The sequence below is a fragment of the Salvelinus namaycush genome, chromosome 37 (assembly GCF_016432855.1).
Source record: "Salvelinus namaycush isolate Seneca chromosome 37, SaNama_1.0, whole genome shotgun sequence".
Lineage (NCBI taxonomy): Eukaryota > Metazoa > Chordata > Actinopteri > Salmoniformes > Salmonidae > Salvelinus > Salvelinus namaycush.
Window position 1 is genome coordinate 7,670,733 of NC_052343.1, and position 14,726 is coordinate 7,685,458.

General features: G+C 46.7%; 1 protein-coding gene and 1 long non-coding RNA gene across 11 annotated transcripts in view; one reads left to right on the forward strand and one right to left on the reverse strand.

Moving 5' to 3' along the window:
• LOC120031252 overlaps positions 1–12,055 on the forward strand; it is a 38,099-nt gene extending 26,044 nt beyond the window's left edge. Inside the window, exon 3 of the long non-coding RNA XR_005473721.1 lies at positions 10,413–12,055. This is a non-coding gene — a long non-coding RNA (uncharacterized LOC120031252). The remainder of the gene's footprint in view (positions 1–10,412) is intronic.
• The window catches only part of LOC120031251 (MAP7 domain-containing protein 1-like), a 65,236-nt gene that overhangs the window by 1,922 nt on the left and 48,588 nt on the right, over positions 1–14,726 (reverse strand). For 7 of the 10 annotated variants that reach the window (XM_038976923.1, XM_038976921.1, XM_038976920.1 and 4 more), the window contains 11 exons: positions 14,220–14,339; positions 13,672–13,811; positions 13,238–13,368; positions 11,893–12,158; positions 10,396–10,684; positions 7,643–7,823; positions 5,731–5,835; positions 3,956–4,006; positions 3,811–3,871; positions 1,846–1,918; positions 1,057–1,292 (listed from right to left, as the gene is read on the reverse strand). In XM_038976923.1, coding sequence (XP_038832851.1) covers positions 1,057–1,292; positions 1,846–1,918; positions 3,811–3,871; positions 3,956–4,006; positions 5,731–5,835; positions 7,643–7,823; positions 10,396–10,684; positions 11,893–12,158; positions 13,238–13,368; positions 13,672–13,811; positions 14,220–14,339 — 1,653 coding nt within the window. Of the gene's footprint in view, positions 1–1,056; positions 1,293–1,845; positions 1,919–3,810; positions 3,872–3,955; positions 4,007–5,730; positions 5,836–7,642; positions 7,824–10,395; positions 10,685–11,892; positions 12,159–13,237; positions 13,369–13,671; positions 13,812–14,219; positions 14,340–14,726 lie in introns of those variants that run through there. The other 3 variants (XM_038976924.1, XM_038976916.1, XM_038976925.1) reach the window with 2 other exon arrangements.

The following is a 14,726-nucleotide window of genomic DNA, read 5'->3' on the forward strand; positions in this document are numbered from 1 at the left end:
CTCCAAGTCATCATGGGAAGAGAGTGCGGGGTATGCAGACAGGGCAGATTAGAAATGTGATGTTAACTTGTGAAAGACTGAGACTGTGACTTGAAGGCAGTGTGAGTGGCAGAGTGAATTCACTCTGATTAAAGTGGTTCATATTGTTGGAGCTCGTGTGGCTGAAGCTCTGCAGCTGGGTGACCCTCTTCTGTTTGCTTTGGATATAATTTATGACCTGCTGGCAGGCTGGCAGGTGGGGACTAAGCCTTCAGGGGAGGGGCAGTAATGCTGACCACGCCGCGGGGAGGAGGGTAAGGGGGATGGGGGTACATAACTGGGCCGGGGTTCTGTTTCCATCCCTGGCAGCTAGCTAGCTCCCCAACACTCATGGAATTCAACATTGGGTGTTGAGCGTAGCAACCGGAGCTCCTGGAGCGAAAGCAGTCAGTATTAAGATACCTCACTCCCCCTCCTCCCCTCTGTGTCCCCTTAGGCCCACTGGGGGCTGGAGGATTCCCTCTGTCACCCTCTACCTCCCTTTCTCTCCCCCTCTCTTTCCCTCGGGACACTCACGTACGCACGGGTGACGAATTGCATCTGAGACGGCACTAAACCGACCTGCTCAGTCGGATGGCTCTTCGTTGCCAAGGACAACACTACGAACCCATGGCGCCGCTTTATGGCACGTTGTGAACCCTGGCCCTAATGTGAGAAGTTAACCGCCAGAGCAGATGCGAGACCATTATTACTGCTGTAATTGAACCCCAGCTTAATCTATAGTTAAGAACACTGTAAAAAAAAAGTCCTTCGGAGGTTGAGGACACTGAGATACGATTCCTTGCTTGGATCACTGCAAATATTGGCAGAGCTGATATAATATTATTAGGTTAAGTTGTCATTTGAGGGCGGTTTCCAAGACACAGATTCCAAGACACAGATTAAGCCTGGTCTTAGACTGAAAAGCATGTTCAATGGAGATGCTCTATTCAAATGCATTTTAGTCCAAGACAAAACATAATCTGTGTCCGGGAAACCGGCCCTTGGAGTTCCCTCTCTCTCCCTCTGTCAATGTACCTGCGACATGCTGAGGCTTCATGGGGCCCACTTTTTTCAGGAAGGGCTCATCACTTTCAAAGGTCAGGATTGGCTCAGTGGGCATGTCACTCTCTGATTTCTCCCGCCCCCCATTGCTGCTGTTGCCTTGATTGGCTAGCTGGATGATCTCCTCAAAGTGTGCGGTGTCCCCCTTGCTAGGCAGGCCATTCTCGTGACTGGCTGGCTGGACACCGTTGACCACATGGACCGTGGAGCTGTGGGAGGGAGATGGTTACGGTGGGAGGGAGGGTGAAACATGGTTACAGACAAAAGGACTACGGCCCCAAGTGGTTCAGTTGCAGATTTTCCCCTCGGGCCTGTTCAGGAAGATGTAACATTATACTGTAGATATAACGTAGATAGAAATGATTGTCAGATAGAATGGTGACAGCTCTATATCTATCTATCTGCAACATTCATAACGTTTGACATCACGGAATACAACCCTGGTCTGCCCTCAGAGGCTAACTGAAGTCCTCAAACCTTATATTACACTATCCCTCACAAACAAAAACATATTTCGAGAGATAAATAAACAATATCTCTACTATTCTACTGCAGGCCTATGTATTGAGGCTCTCTGTTTTCTTTCGTGGTTTGAAACTATACAAATCGGCACAAGTCTTGATTAGAAGACATCCAATACTGCTGGTTTCTGGTTTGCTTGTTTTCTAGCGCACATGGTGGTCTTGTAATAACAATAGTGCACGGCTTGCTATTTTACATTTCTAACACCAGGAAATAGAGAACACGGTTGTTGAACCTTACCTGTCTCTCTCACCACTATGGTCGTTCTCTGTATTCTTGTTGATCTCTGGGCTTGGCTGGTAGTCAGCAGAGGCTGCGGAAACAAATGAAATCCACTGTAAAACACACACTCAGTTCTCAGGGCCACCCTGAAGCAAGCACAGACAGAACTCAATATGCAGGATGGATCCAACCAGTGCTGGATTCATGATTACATACTGCGGCTGTGTGTGTGTGTGTGTTTCTGTGTGTATGTATGTGTGTATGTATGTGTGTGTGTGTGTGCATGTGTGCGTGTGTGTGTGTGTGTGTGTGGGCTTGTGTGCGTGCGTCCATATTGGAGCATGTGTGTGAGTGCGTGTGCACGCACATGTGTGTGTGTGTGTGAGTATGTCCAAAGGCCTGATTGGAGAGGAGCAACGCCACCCAACTTGCCTGGACTCCCAACCACATCAGTGCCTCCAATAATGGTTTCCACCATGCTGGAATCCTGGCCACATGTACCCAAATCCCCTATTCTCATTCCTACTCATCCTTCTCATCTGCAAATGTTGTATGTGCGTGTGTGTGTGTGTGTGTCTCTGGTAACATGGGGATGGGGGTTGTATAAGTAGGAGTAATATTTGTGAATATTTGTATTTATTGTGTCTTATGTTAGAAGAAAACGGAATTGAATTGATGGGCTGAATGTGGTCCATTTACAGTCACTAATCCAACCCTGCAATGCAATGCATTGCCATAAGATATTCCCAGAAACTGAAAATCCCCCAGACTGGGTTTGGACTGCAAACAATAAGCACACACATGGGTTATACTGTCCTAAATGAAAGCAGTGGGGCTGGGATTCTAACAATAGTATTAAATATTCTTCATGTGAGAAGGGAACACAATGCAGATGGCGATGAAACAAAGACCGACATTCTACATGTCAGGAGGGAGGACCCTTCTTATCCTTTTATCCATTTTGTCCGTAACTATCGTACTTCACTAACAGCACCACATATTTATCTCCTTCATGCTTTTAGCCTAGTCCAATTAGATAATTGTGCTGCCTATTTACGTTGACTGTTTTTGACTGTGCATGCTCATGCGTATGTTTCTATTGTTCTATCGTTTGAGAGCTCTTACGAAACGTGTATTTTAGTACTTACAAACGGGTTAGATAAACTTGACTTGACAAAGTGCCGAAGCTAAACTGAGAGGGGGAAAAAGTAGAAGTTCAATCCCTGCATTCTAATCAACAAGATTCCTATTATATAGGAAGAAGAAGGGAATACATCACGTAAACGTAAGCAACACGCAGTCGGCTAAATCCTACTTTAAGTTATGGGTGTGTAACTTGGAATTTGGCCTAAATCATGGGGATTTGCATTTTCATTTTGAGTGAACAAATGTCCAAGTTAACATGAAGACTGATACAGCCATCCAATCAAAGAAGCCATATTATCCCACTGGGCACACACTGGTTGAATCAACGTTGAACGAACGTGGAATAGACGTTTAATTGACGTCTGTGCCCAGTGGGATTTAATTAGTTTATTAAACCAGTCAGTATCTAGAGCTTAACTTCTCCATTAATGTGGCAGTGAAACACAGGCTGGAAAAGGACCAGGGACACAGCCCACTGATGTTTGAATCCGTTCCCCCCGGATATCATTGATGAACAAATCTAAATTATAATGTATTTATTTAACTAGGCAAGTCAGTTAAGAACAAATTCTTATTTACACCGGCCAAACCCAGATGACGCTGGGCCAAATGTGCGTGATACAGCCTGGATTCGAACCAGAGTGTCTGTAGTGACGCCTCTAGCACTGAGATGCAGTGCCTTAGACCACTGAGCCACTCGGGAGCCCACTACACTTACAATACATTTCCTTTCAGGATTAATTGAGATGAATTGTTTGACTCCGATTTCCTGAACACAAGAGCAATATAATGAACAAAGATGGACGCCGTTTACACTGCTTTTCATTTTCTGCTTACCTTTGCTGCTCTCAGCCTCTTTGCCATTGACTTGGGAGGGAGGTGGGGACTTGGTGTCTTTCTATACAGAGATAGATTATCATGTGTTACATGTATTTTAAATCGAGTGAAGTGCATTGCCATTGTGCCTTCACAACAAACGTACCTTTTCCACTCCGTCTGTCTTGCGCGTCCTCTTCATGATCTGCTCGAGACGCTAAGGAAGAAGGCACAGCGACGACAACGGTCAGAGAGAGGGAATAGACTGAGAATGTTAACAAGATGGCGGATGCAGATTAAGTGCTCAGTCCCCATGGGTTGAATCACAGTAATACAGTAACTGTGCAGTAACTTAATCTCAATGGACTCCTTGTTGGCACCGAACAGCTAAACAAACACCCAAATCCTACCTGGTACAAGATATTTATTTTTATTTAACCAGGCAAGTCAGTTAAGAACAAAATCTTATTTACAATGACGGCCTAGCTAAATGCAAGATAGCCATGATGCTAAGAGAAGAGGTAGCTGCCATAAATCAAGTAAAACATACAGATATGCCAGATGTGGGGCAGCTTTGATGTGGAGTTGTGATACATGCTATTGGTAAAGTGGAAAGTTAGGTGATCCGTGTGTGTGTGTGTCACAGGAGGTTGGTGGCACCTTAATTGGGGAGGACGGGTTCGTGGTAATGGCTGAAGCGGAATAGGTGGAGTGGTATCAAATACATTAAAGGGATACCGAGTCAGTTGTACAACTGATGCCTGTCCATGTGTCCCGTTCCAGCCATTATTATGAGCCGTCCTCCCCTCAGCAGCCTCCAGTGGTGTGCGTGATCCACAGAATCCATACTCAGTCAGGTATGTAACAGCAGCTGTGGAGCAGTGTGCAGAGGCGTGTGACTCAGCAGGGGTTTGGGTAGAGGACATACTGTTCTTGTGCAGTAAATACCACTAGAGCCTGGCTCAACACACAATGTGGAGCTGCTTCGGCCAGCTGAGCTGCATGGGCCTCAGATAAGAGAGGGGGAAAAAAGAGGGAGAGAGGAGGGGAGAGAGAAAGAGAGAGAGAGAAGGAAAGAAAGAGAGAGGGAGAAAGAGAGGGAGAGAGAGAAACAGACAGAAAGAAGGGGGTGGGGGAATAAAGAGAGAATAGGAGAGTGAGGGACGAAGGTGGACAAGAGACAGACGGAAAGAAAAAGAGAGGGTGAGTAAGAGAGAAAGGAAGAGCAAGAGTGAGAGCGAGAGCAGACTCAGAGGGTTGCAGCATGGTCTGACTGTGAGTGGTACACCAGGTGCGGGCAGAACACATAACCCTGGACTGCACACTGACTGGGCCGGTTAGGACTAACTCTCCGCCATAACTGTTTATATATAGCCTGAGGTCTTGGACCTAGTATATAATCTTCCGCTCAAACAAACAGAGACTGTAAGCCCTATTAAATCAAAACAAGTAGCCAGGATAAGCCAACATCATTCTTCTTGGTGACAGGAATATGAGAGTTGATATTATGTTCAACAAATCCTTGTCTAAAGAGTGAAACAAAAAGAAACGTAACCATAAGCTAAATCAAGCATAATTCCTGTTGCTACTAGAACAATGTGATTTTTGACTGATCCCGCAATAATAACAGTTTTGATTGAATAAGGCTCTATGTGTGATTACTGTAATGTATACTAAACATTTCCCTATGTACCTTTGGAATATGTACAGTACAGGCAGTACAGAAGAAATACAGTAAGTCTGCAAGTCTGTTACGGTGCCAGTCTGTTTGGCGTGACAATTCCGTAAGGAGATGGCAATAGTGCAGAAACAGTCTGTTTGCGCGACAATGGCTGGAATTCGATAGGAGTTGGCTATACACACAGATGCGGGTACCAGGGTAGAGAGGACGCTGGTGGGGTATACTCATGTAGTAGAATGAATGCATGGATCTTTTCTTACCTTCTTCCTCTCCAGTCTCTCCTGCTCCTCCTTCTGGAAGTGTTTCTCTCTGTCCAGACGCTGTTTCTCGGCCTCCTCCTTGGCCTTAGCCTCGGCCTCCTCTCTCTGGAAAGCATACAGATTACAATGTGGTATGCTCGTCCCTTTTATTTAAAAAAATAAAAATATTCACACGTGTTTTTGGAACACTTTACATGTGTTCACATGCTTACACGCGTGTGGTTTCATGTTATCACATGTTGCTTTACGCGTTGTCACATTAACTTCACATAAGATCACGCGGGATCACATGAAAACGCATTGTTTTTGGAACACTTCACATGGGACCACATGTGAGATTCATGTGAAATCCGTAAGGGTTACCATAGAGACACATTATATTACTGACCAAGATGACAGCCCTTTTAGTCGCACTACTGGGACGCCAATGTCCATTCTAGTGTTCTATTTAATTGTATGGATTTTACAAGGCTAATAACATGCTACTACCACCAATAGTGTTGTTGTATATGCGTTATCCTGAGGGAGATAGTATTTCCTGTAGCTTTTATACAGTCACTGTTTGTAGTGGTGGAAGTGACTATTTTTAACATTGTGAGAATTTTGTCATTGTATTGAACCTGTCACTGAACACAATACCCTTTCTAGGCTACTGTATTTTTGAAATACATCATTATTGAAACTACGAAAGACCCTTCACTGACAACGCACTAGAGGGTATCAAAGGGTCGCCAGCCAGAGAGAACCACCACTTAGACAGGGACAGAAACCACACAAACCCAGGGGCAGCTCCTATCTCCTATCACACAGTCTATGTTGACACTGCAAACAAACACTTCTGTGAATCACAGTGTTTTCTGGCTCACTGACTGACATCTGTTCGTCGGGATCCTAGACCTCGGCTGCTCCTGAGCAACGGCGGTAAAACCATTGGTAAACACAGGAAGTTGTCAGTGAGTCAAACAGACTCGGGCCTTTTCTGCTGATCTCCAAAGAGTGAAAGGGGCCATTCAATGTCAATGTCTGTAGCCGTTGGGAAAATATTGACCGACGCTAACGACAAATCACATTGGTTGAAAGTGATTTGAACAAATATACGAAACAAGGTTGGTTATGAGATATGCCTTATCAGATGAGGTCAGGTAGATGACAAACTTGGCTAAAGTAGTGATATGGGACAGACAGGGTTACAGAAGGCTCTCTGTCACAAGCAGGTGGACAATAAGAAAAGCAGACGAAAAGACAGATGGACAGACACAGCCCCTCCGTGTGTGTAGACTAGCCCCCTCCGTGTGTGTAGACTAGCCCCCCCTCTGTGCGTGTAGACTAGCCCCCCCCCCTCTGTGCGTGTAGACTAGCCCCTCCTCTGTGTGTGTAGACTAGCCCCCCCTCTGTGTGTGTAGACTAGCCCCCCCTCTGTGTGTGTAGACTAGCCCCCCCTCTGTGTGTGTAGACTAGCCCCCCCTCTGTGTGTGTAGACTAGCCCCCGTCCTCTGTGTGTGTAGACTAGCCCCCGTCCTCTGTGTGTGTAGACTAGCCCCCGTCCTCTGTGTGTGTAGACTAGCCCCCGTCCTCTGTGTGTGTAGACTAGCCCCCGTCCTCTGTGTGTGTAGACTAGCCCCCGTCCTCTGTGCGTGTAGACTAGCCCCCGTCCTCTGTGCGTGTAGACTAGCCCCCCCTCTGTGCGTGTAGACTAGCCCCCCCTCTGTGCGTGTAGACTAGCCCCCCCTCTGTGCGTGTAGACTAGCCCCCCCTCTGTGCGTGTAGACTAGCCCCCCCTCTGTGCGTGTAGACTAGCCCCCCCTCTGTGCGTGTAGACTAGCCCCCCCTCTGTGCGTGTAGACTAGCCCCCCCTCTGTGCGTGTAGACTAGCCCCCCCTCTGTCTGCTGGCAGTTGGAGGTGCTTGTTCACCTGTTTTTGTAGGCGCTCATTCTCCTCCTGCTCTGCCCTGGCTCTCTCCTGCGCCTCCTTCTCCTCATCCACACGCTGGGCCTCGTCTCTCAGGCGCTGCTCCTCAGCCATGAGGCGCGCCTCCTCCTCTCTGCGCTGGCTCTCCTCCGCCTCCCGCAGCTTACGCTCCTCTCGCAGGACCCTGAGCAAAGGGCGACAAGCATTTAGCAATCCTACCTATAATGCAGTCTCATACCCACCTTCGCTGTGTCGCCATGAGTCTAGCGAGCAATACAACCTATAATGTATTGCCAGGGGCTCTCTATCCAACCAGTCTACCAATCAAAGCATAGAGGCTTATTTACAAATGTGCAGTAACTTCGGAAAGCATGACTTTTTCCACATTTTGTTATGTTACAACCTTATTCTAAAATGGATTTTGAAAAACTAAATCCTCAGCAATCTACACACAATACCCCAGAATGACAAAGCGAAAACAGGTTTTTAGACATTTTTGCAACTGTATTAAAAATAAAAAACAGAAATACCTTATTTACATAAGCATTCAGACCCTTTGTTATGAGACTCGAAATTGAGCTCAGGTGCATCCTGTTTCCATTGATCATCCTTGAGATGTTTCTACAACTTGATTGGAGTCCACCTGTGGTAAATTCAATTGATTGGACATGATTTGGAAAAGCACACATCTGTCTATACAAGGTCCCACAGTTGACAGTGCATGTCAGAGCTAAAACCAAGCCATGAGGTCAAAGAAATTGTCCGTAGAGCTCAGAGACAGGATTGTGTCGAGGCACAGATCTGAGGAAGGGTACCAAAACATTTGCATTGAAGGTCCCCAAGAACACAGTGGCCTCCATCATTCTTGAATGGAAGAAGTTTGGAACCACCAACACTCTTCTTAGAGTTGGCCACCGGGCCAAACTGAGCAATCGGGGGAGAAGGGTCTTGGTCAGGGAGGTGACCAAGCACCTGATGGTCACTCTGACAGAGCTATAGAGTTCCTCTGTGGAGATGGGAGAACCTTCCAGAAGGACAACCATCTCTGCAACACTCCACCAATCAGGCCTTTATGGTAGAGTGGCCAGAATGAAGCCACTCCTCAGTAAAAGGCCCGCTTGGAGTTTGCCAAAAGGCACCTAAAGACTCTGACAATGAGAAACAAGATTCTCTGGTCTGATGAAACCAAGATTGAACTCTTTGGCCTGAATGGCAAGCGTCACGTTTGGAAGAAACCTGGCACCATCCCTACGGTGAAACATGGTGGTGGCAGCATCATGCTGTGGGGATGTTTTTCCGCGGCAAGGAATGGGAGACTAGTCAGGATCAAGGCAAAGATGAACGGAGCAAAGTACAGAGAGATCCTTGATAAAAACCTGCTCCAGAGCGCTCAGGACCTCAGACTGGGGAGAAAGTTCACCTTCCAACAGGACAACGACCCTAAGCACACAGCCAAGACAACACAGGAGTGGCTTGAGAGGATCTGCAGAGAAGAATGGGAGAAACTCCCCAAATACATGTGTGGGAAGATTGTAGCGAGTAAATGTACTGAGTAAATGGTCTGAATACTTACGTAAATGTGATATTTAAGTTTTTTATAAAAAAAAAAATGTGCAAACATTTCTAAAAACCTGTTTTTGATTTGTCATTACGGGGTATTGTGTGTAGATTGATGAGGGGAAAACATCTATTTAATACATTTTAGAATAAGGCTGTAAAACGTCAACGTTTCTGAATGCTTTCTGAAGGCACTGTATACATCTACATTTAGAATGTAGCCTCCCGGGTGGCGCAGTGGTCTAGGGCACTGCATCGCAGTGCTAGCTGCGCCACCAGAGTCTCTGGGTTCGCGCCCAGGCTGGGCTGGGTTCGCGCCCAGGCTCTGTCGCAGCCGGCCGCAACCGGGAGGTCCGTGGGGCGACGCACAATTGGCATAGCGTCGTCCGGGTTAGGGTTAGGGAGGGTTTGGCCGGTAGGGATATCCTTGTCTCAGTATGTAAAATGTAATAAAATGTATGCACTCTACTGTAAGTCGCTCTGGATAAGAGCGTCTGCTAAATGACTAAAATGTAAAATGTAAAATGTAGAATAAATCAGTTAACATGTGCTCTAGCTTAAAGAGTGAATCTTTGTCTTTGTACTACATTGGCAATAGCTGTGCCAGGAAAATAAAAAGTTCAACACAATCAGGAAATGAAACTATTTTATAAGGAAATAGTTGCCTGCTGATAAAATGGAGAGGAACAGAGAGCAACAGGAGCCAGTTGCCCAGCCTGACAGCTGTCATGACATAAATACCCAGTGGTCACATAGTAACTGTGGTCAACGTGCTACAATAGGCTGACGCGGGAAATATTTTTTAGCTCATAAACCTGAGCGGAGGGGGGCAACTTAAGCTGTTACACAAATGTCAACAACTCCACACCTCCGGGGGGTAACACGAGCACCACACATACTGTATCATAGACAGCGCTGAGTGGTCTAATTCTGCCATGCATATGACACGATGGAGAACTGTATTGTACTCCATATGTTGATGCTTTACACTTGAAATTATTCAAATTGTGATGTGCTGCCATGGTTACTTCCACCTTGTCCCTTCAAGCTGGTAAGACATAGGTTGTCTTTACAGTAGAAAGGATAATGGTCGAATCCTCCAAATGAAATTTCAGGAATTTTGCAACCCGACTAGACGCTGCTCTGGCTCTCTCCAGTGTGGGTTTATGTACTGTACATGAGGATAACATGATTCTCACTTCTCTCTCTCCTCCAGCTCGCGTTTCTCCTGCTCCTCCCGCTCCCTCTGCTCTCGGGCCTGCCTCCTCTTCTCGGCCAGGATCCGGGCGGCCTCCTCTGGGTTGTTGGTGCCCGCCATGGGCTTGGCTGACGAGGAGGCTGGGGCTGGGGACGATGCAGGGACACTGGGGGTTGATTGGGCGGAAGGAGGGACCTCAGAAGGAGTGGCGGTGGCCGCCCTGATTGGTGTACTCAGCGAAGGGGGCGTGGCCGGAGCGGAGGATACCACGATTGAAGGAACGGGGGAGCCTGGAGAGAGAATCGAGCAGGAAAAGCGGAGAGGAATGGGAAAATACAATAAGAGTTTTCTAAAGACAAATCACTGTTCACACTATCGTCTTCTTTAAGCTGAAACACTGATAAAACTGTGTAATTACATTAAGACAAGTACACTAGACCTCTGGTCTAGATTCCTCTTGGTTGACGTGAGACACGCTGTGATGTTCTCAATTCAAACAGTGGCAAAGTATGGAAACATACATTTTTGGATTCTGTAAACTTGTAATTATAGCATTTTTCAGTAATTAGCACCCCCCCTGCTGTTCCTCGCTGTGTGTGAAGGAGAGAAAGACAGAGAAGCTGGCATTGTCGGCGTGCCTAATTAACCACGACGGTAATCATCCTGTGGCTGGGCCGGCGCTACAGTGCACTGACATGCACGCACGTACGCACACACATTCACTTTTTCCAGCTTGGAACTGAGCCAAACCACAAAGAACTGAGGAAGCAAAGTATGAATCAGCCGTGGCAGGGCCTATAGAAAACAGACACACTAAAATCCAACTTGTGTCAGGGGGAAATGAAAAGGTACCGAATTATATGGGTATATAGTGTTCTCACGGCTTGTGTGCCAAGTGCATATAAAATATACCAGATTCTAAATTATCTAGGGTGAGTGAGTCCATATTTTTCAAACCATTTTTCAAACCATCACAAACCACACCATAACTAGACTGAAGACAGGACTTCCATTCACAGAGCTTAATGTCAATGTAAATATAACTGGCTTAAAATGTGATAAAACACAGGAACTACACTGGGCCATTGCAGGAGCAGTGGGTTGTTTCCCTGCTACACTGGAAGCTTAACTTAAGACCAACGAGAGCAGAGGGCGAACCACATTATCAAGTGAGCTACTTAGAAATCTTGAAAATAGAACCAGAGAGCCATTTGACACTGAGCAGCGCAAGTCTGTCGCCAACCGCACTGCCTACGCCCGTGTTTCATTGAAATGAAAAGGAGTGTCTCGCGCTCGCCAAGAGTTACGCGTCTAGTGTTACAACTGAACTCATTCCAACAACATAAACAATACACCCCCCCACTTAAAGGGAATGTGGTTACGCTGATTAAGCCCTTTAAAATGATCCTGCACAGTTGTGATCCCTGTAAGAGGAGTACACTTTACTTACACATATAACCCTCCACCTGGGGGTATTAACTACCTACTGCATACTCACTCTTGCCTTTGGGCTCCTCGGGCGTGGCTGACCTACGGCCGCGGGTCTCCCTGGCCCTCTCCAGGGGAACGGGGGAGGAGGTGCGCCCGTGGTCCACCCGGGCCGGGGTCCTAGCCCTCTTGGGCCGGGCCTTGGGGGTGGAGGGGCTAGCCCGGGCTGAAGAGGGGGGTTTGGGGGAGGCAGCGGGGCTGGGAGAGGAGGAGGAAGGTCTTCCTCTAGGAGTAGTGGCGGGTGAGGCAGCCCGCTGTCTGGATAAGGGACTAGGACTGGAGGGAGGGAGGGTAAGAGAGCTATTATGTAAAACATGAATACACACAGTATGTCCGACAAATCATTAGAAATAATTAGAAATATGTAAATAATAATAAGCAAACAACGGTTAAGTAAAGTTTAGTCGAACATTTAGTCATATCCAGCCCTAGGGATGAAAAAATAGTCCATCTCTATACACAATCAAGCAAGGAGACTACCACTAATACCTCCACTGAAGTAATACTATTAAAACTGTTTCTGTTACATATGTGCCTCCCTAACCTCAAGTCTCAGACAGCAGTCAATAAACATGACCTCACCAGGTAGCAGGGTCAGACACGACACAACCTAACACGTGTAACATTGTGTGGTCTGTGACAGAGCATTATGGGATGGTTTCTCAGCAGTAGACAGTGTAATAGTCGCCGCTCGGAGGGGAAAGTCCCATTATACCAGAGTGGTGTGTGTGTGTGTACTTCTCTTCCTTAAGGCATCTGGCATTCTCATCTCTCTCTCAATTCAATCCAAAGGGCTTCATTGTCATGGGAAACACGTTAACATTGCTAAAGCAAGTGAAGTAGATAATATACAAAAGTGAAATAAACATGAACAGTAAAAACTCTCTCTCTCTCTCTCTCCATTTTTTTTCTTCTCTCCTTTCCCTCCATCTGTCAGTGAGCCCCATCCATGTCCATGTCCCGCGGCCGGCTATGATTAACGCGCTGGATAAATATCCTTTGGCTCAGGGGCCTCATGCTTTTCAGTCTTATCCTGAGTTCACTTAAACACACAGACACGCTGGTTTTACCATCTGCACTCACAGTCATGGTTATCTTTGTCTCTTACTGTATCCCTAACCTTAGCAAACACTCTAAGCTCTAATTTTAGTCTTATACCCTATTCACACTATAATGTCGACCCAATCTACATATGCTGTGCTGGCTTGTATATGTTCTTTAAACATGGACCTTTCCTGCAAGTTTTCAACAACTATGGTGGATGTGCAACCAGGCCAATACAGTACAGCTTGGCTTGGTTCGGCTCAGTAGTGTGTAAAGGGTGTTTAGTGCTGTACTGTGTGAGAGCAGGTTACCTGGGGTCCGGTCTGTGCCTCATGCTGGGTAAGGACTGTCTCTTCTTCAGCACCTTGTCTTTGCTGAGAGCACTCTTCTCCTTCTCGTTCTCCCGCTCCTTGTCCTTCTTCTCTTTCTTTTTCTTCTCTATCTGCAGAGAGACAGAGACACAAACCATCAGAAAGGTATAAATGTGGATAAAAACATCTCTCGCTCAAAACCAAAAGATACACAGTACATTCTAGCTTATTCAAAGTGCCAAACGGTGTTCTATTGTGTATAAACGGTAAGGGATGGTAGTAGTCGGCGCTCCAGATTTCGGACCATGCAGGCCTGTCAAGTCCGGTCTGTCTGTGCCCTTCACTGTCTATGACCCTCTTTCGATTTGTATCTCTCTATCTAGTCAATGAAATTGAAAAATACGAAAGGAAATAAAAAAGGATGGTTGACGTACCGGCGTGGAGTCGCGTCGGCGCTGGGTGATGTCGGGCGTGCTGGACGTCACCCTCCAGCGGTCGGAGCAGCGGTGGTGAGGCCGGTGGGCACACAGCGTCAGCGGGCTGGCCGAGGCCGAACGAGGGCATAGGGGCGACTCTGGAGGGGACGGGAAGGAGAGGCACATAGAGAGCAGGCGAGAGAAGGAAGGAAGAGAAATAAATATGACACCCATCTCTAAAACCACAAGCAGAGCACATGCAACAAAGCTATTCATTGCCACACATCACTTCACATACCCTACATCAGTGTTTCTCAAACCTCTCGCCGGTGCCCCTCAAACGTTTCACAATTGTGTCATTTCCAGAATTATTGTAGTTCATAAGCTCATTCAAGGGTTTGATGATTAGTTGACAAGTGGAATCAGATGCGCTAGCTCTGACTGGAACAAATGATCAAATACATGGTAGTGCTGGGGGCCAAGAGGGGAGGTTGGACGAATGCTGTTCTAAATTATAAACAACCTCGCCAATAGCAGGTCTCATCTATCATGTGATAACTACTTACGGCCTTTACCGTTGCTGAGCACGCTGGCGACGCTGCGGCTTCGGGCCAGAAAGGACAGGGTGGGCGTCATCAGTCGGTCCACAATGCTGCTCTCCCACGGGCTCAGCTGGAGGCTACGGGCTGCGCGAGGGGACAAACACGACCAATTTTATCACATATATTCAAAGTCCTATGCTGGCCTTAAGGGGCAAACCAGCTTCATTTTCAGCTTCATTTTTTGCCTCTTAGAGCCACCGTGAACATCTCCACTTCTGTCTCGCTACGTCAGATGACATCAACTTCTTAGGGATAGGGGGCAGTATGTTCACATCCGGATGAAAATCGTACCCAAAGTAAACTGCCTGTTCCTCAGGCCCAGAAGCTAGGATATGCATATACTTGGTAGATGTGGATAGAAAACACTCTAAAGTTTCTAAAACTGTTAAAATAATGTCTGTGAGTATAACAGAACTGATTTGGCAGGCAAAACCCTGAGGACAAACCATCCAGGGGAAAATAAAATTGAGG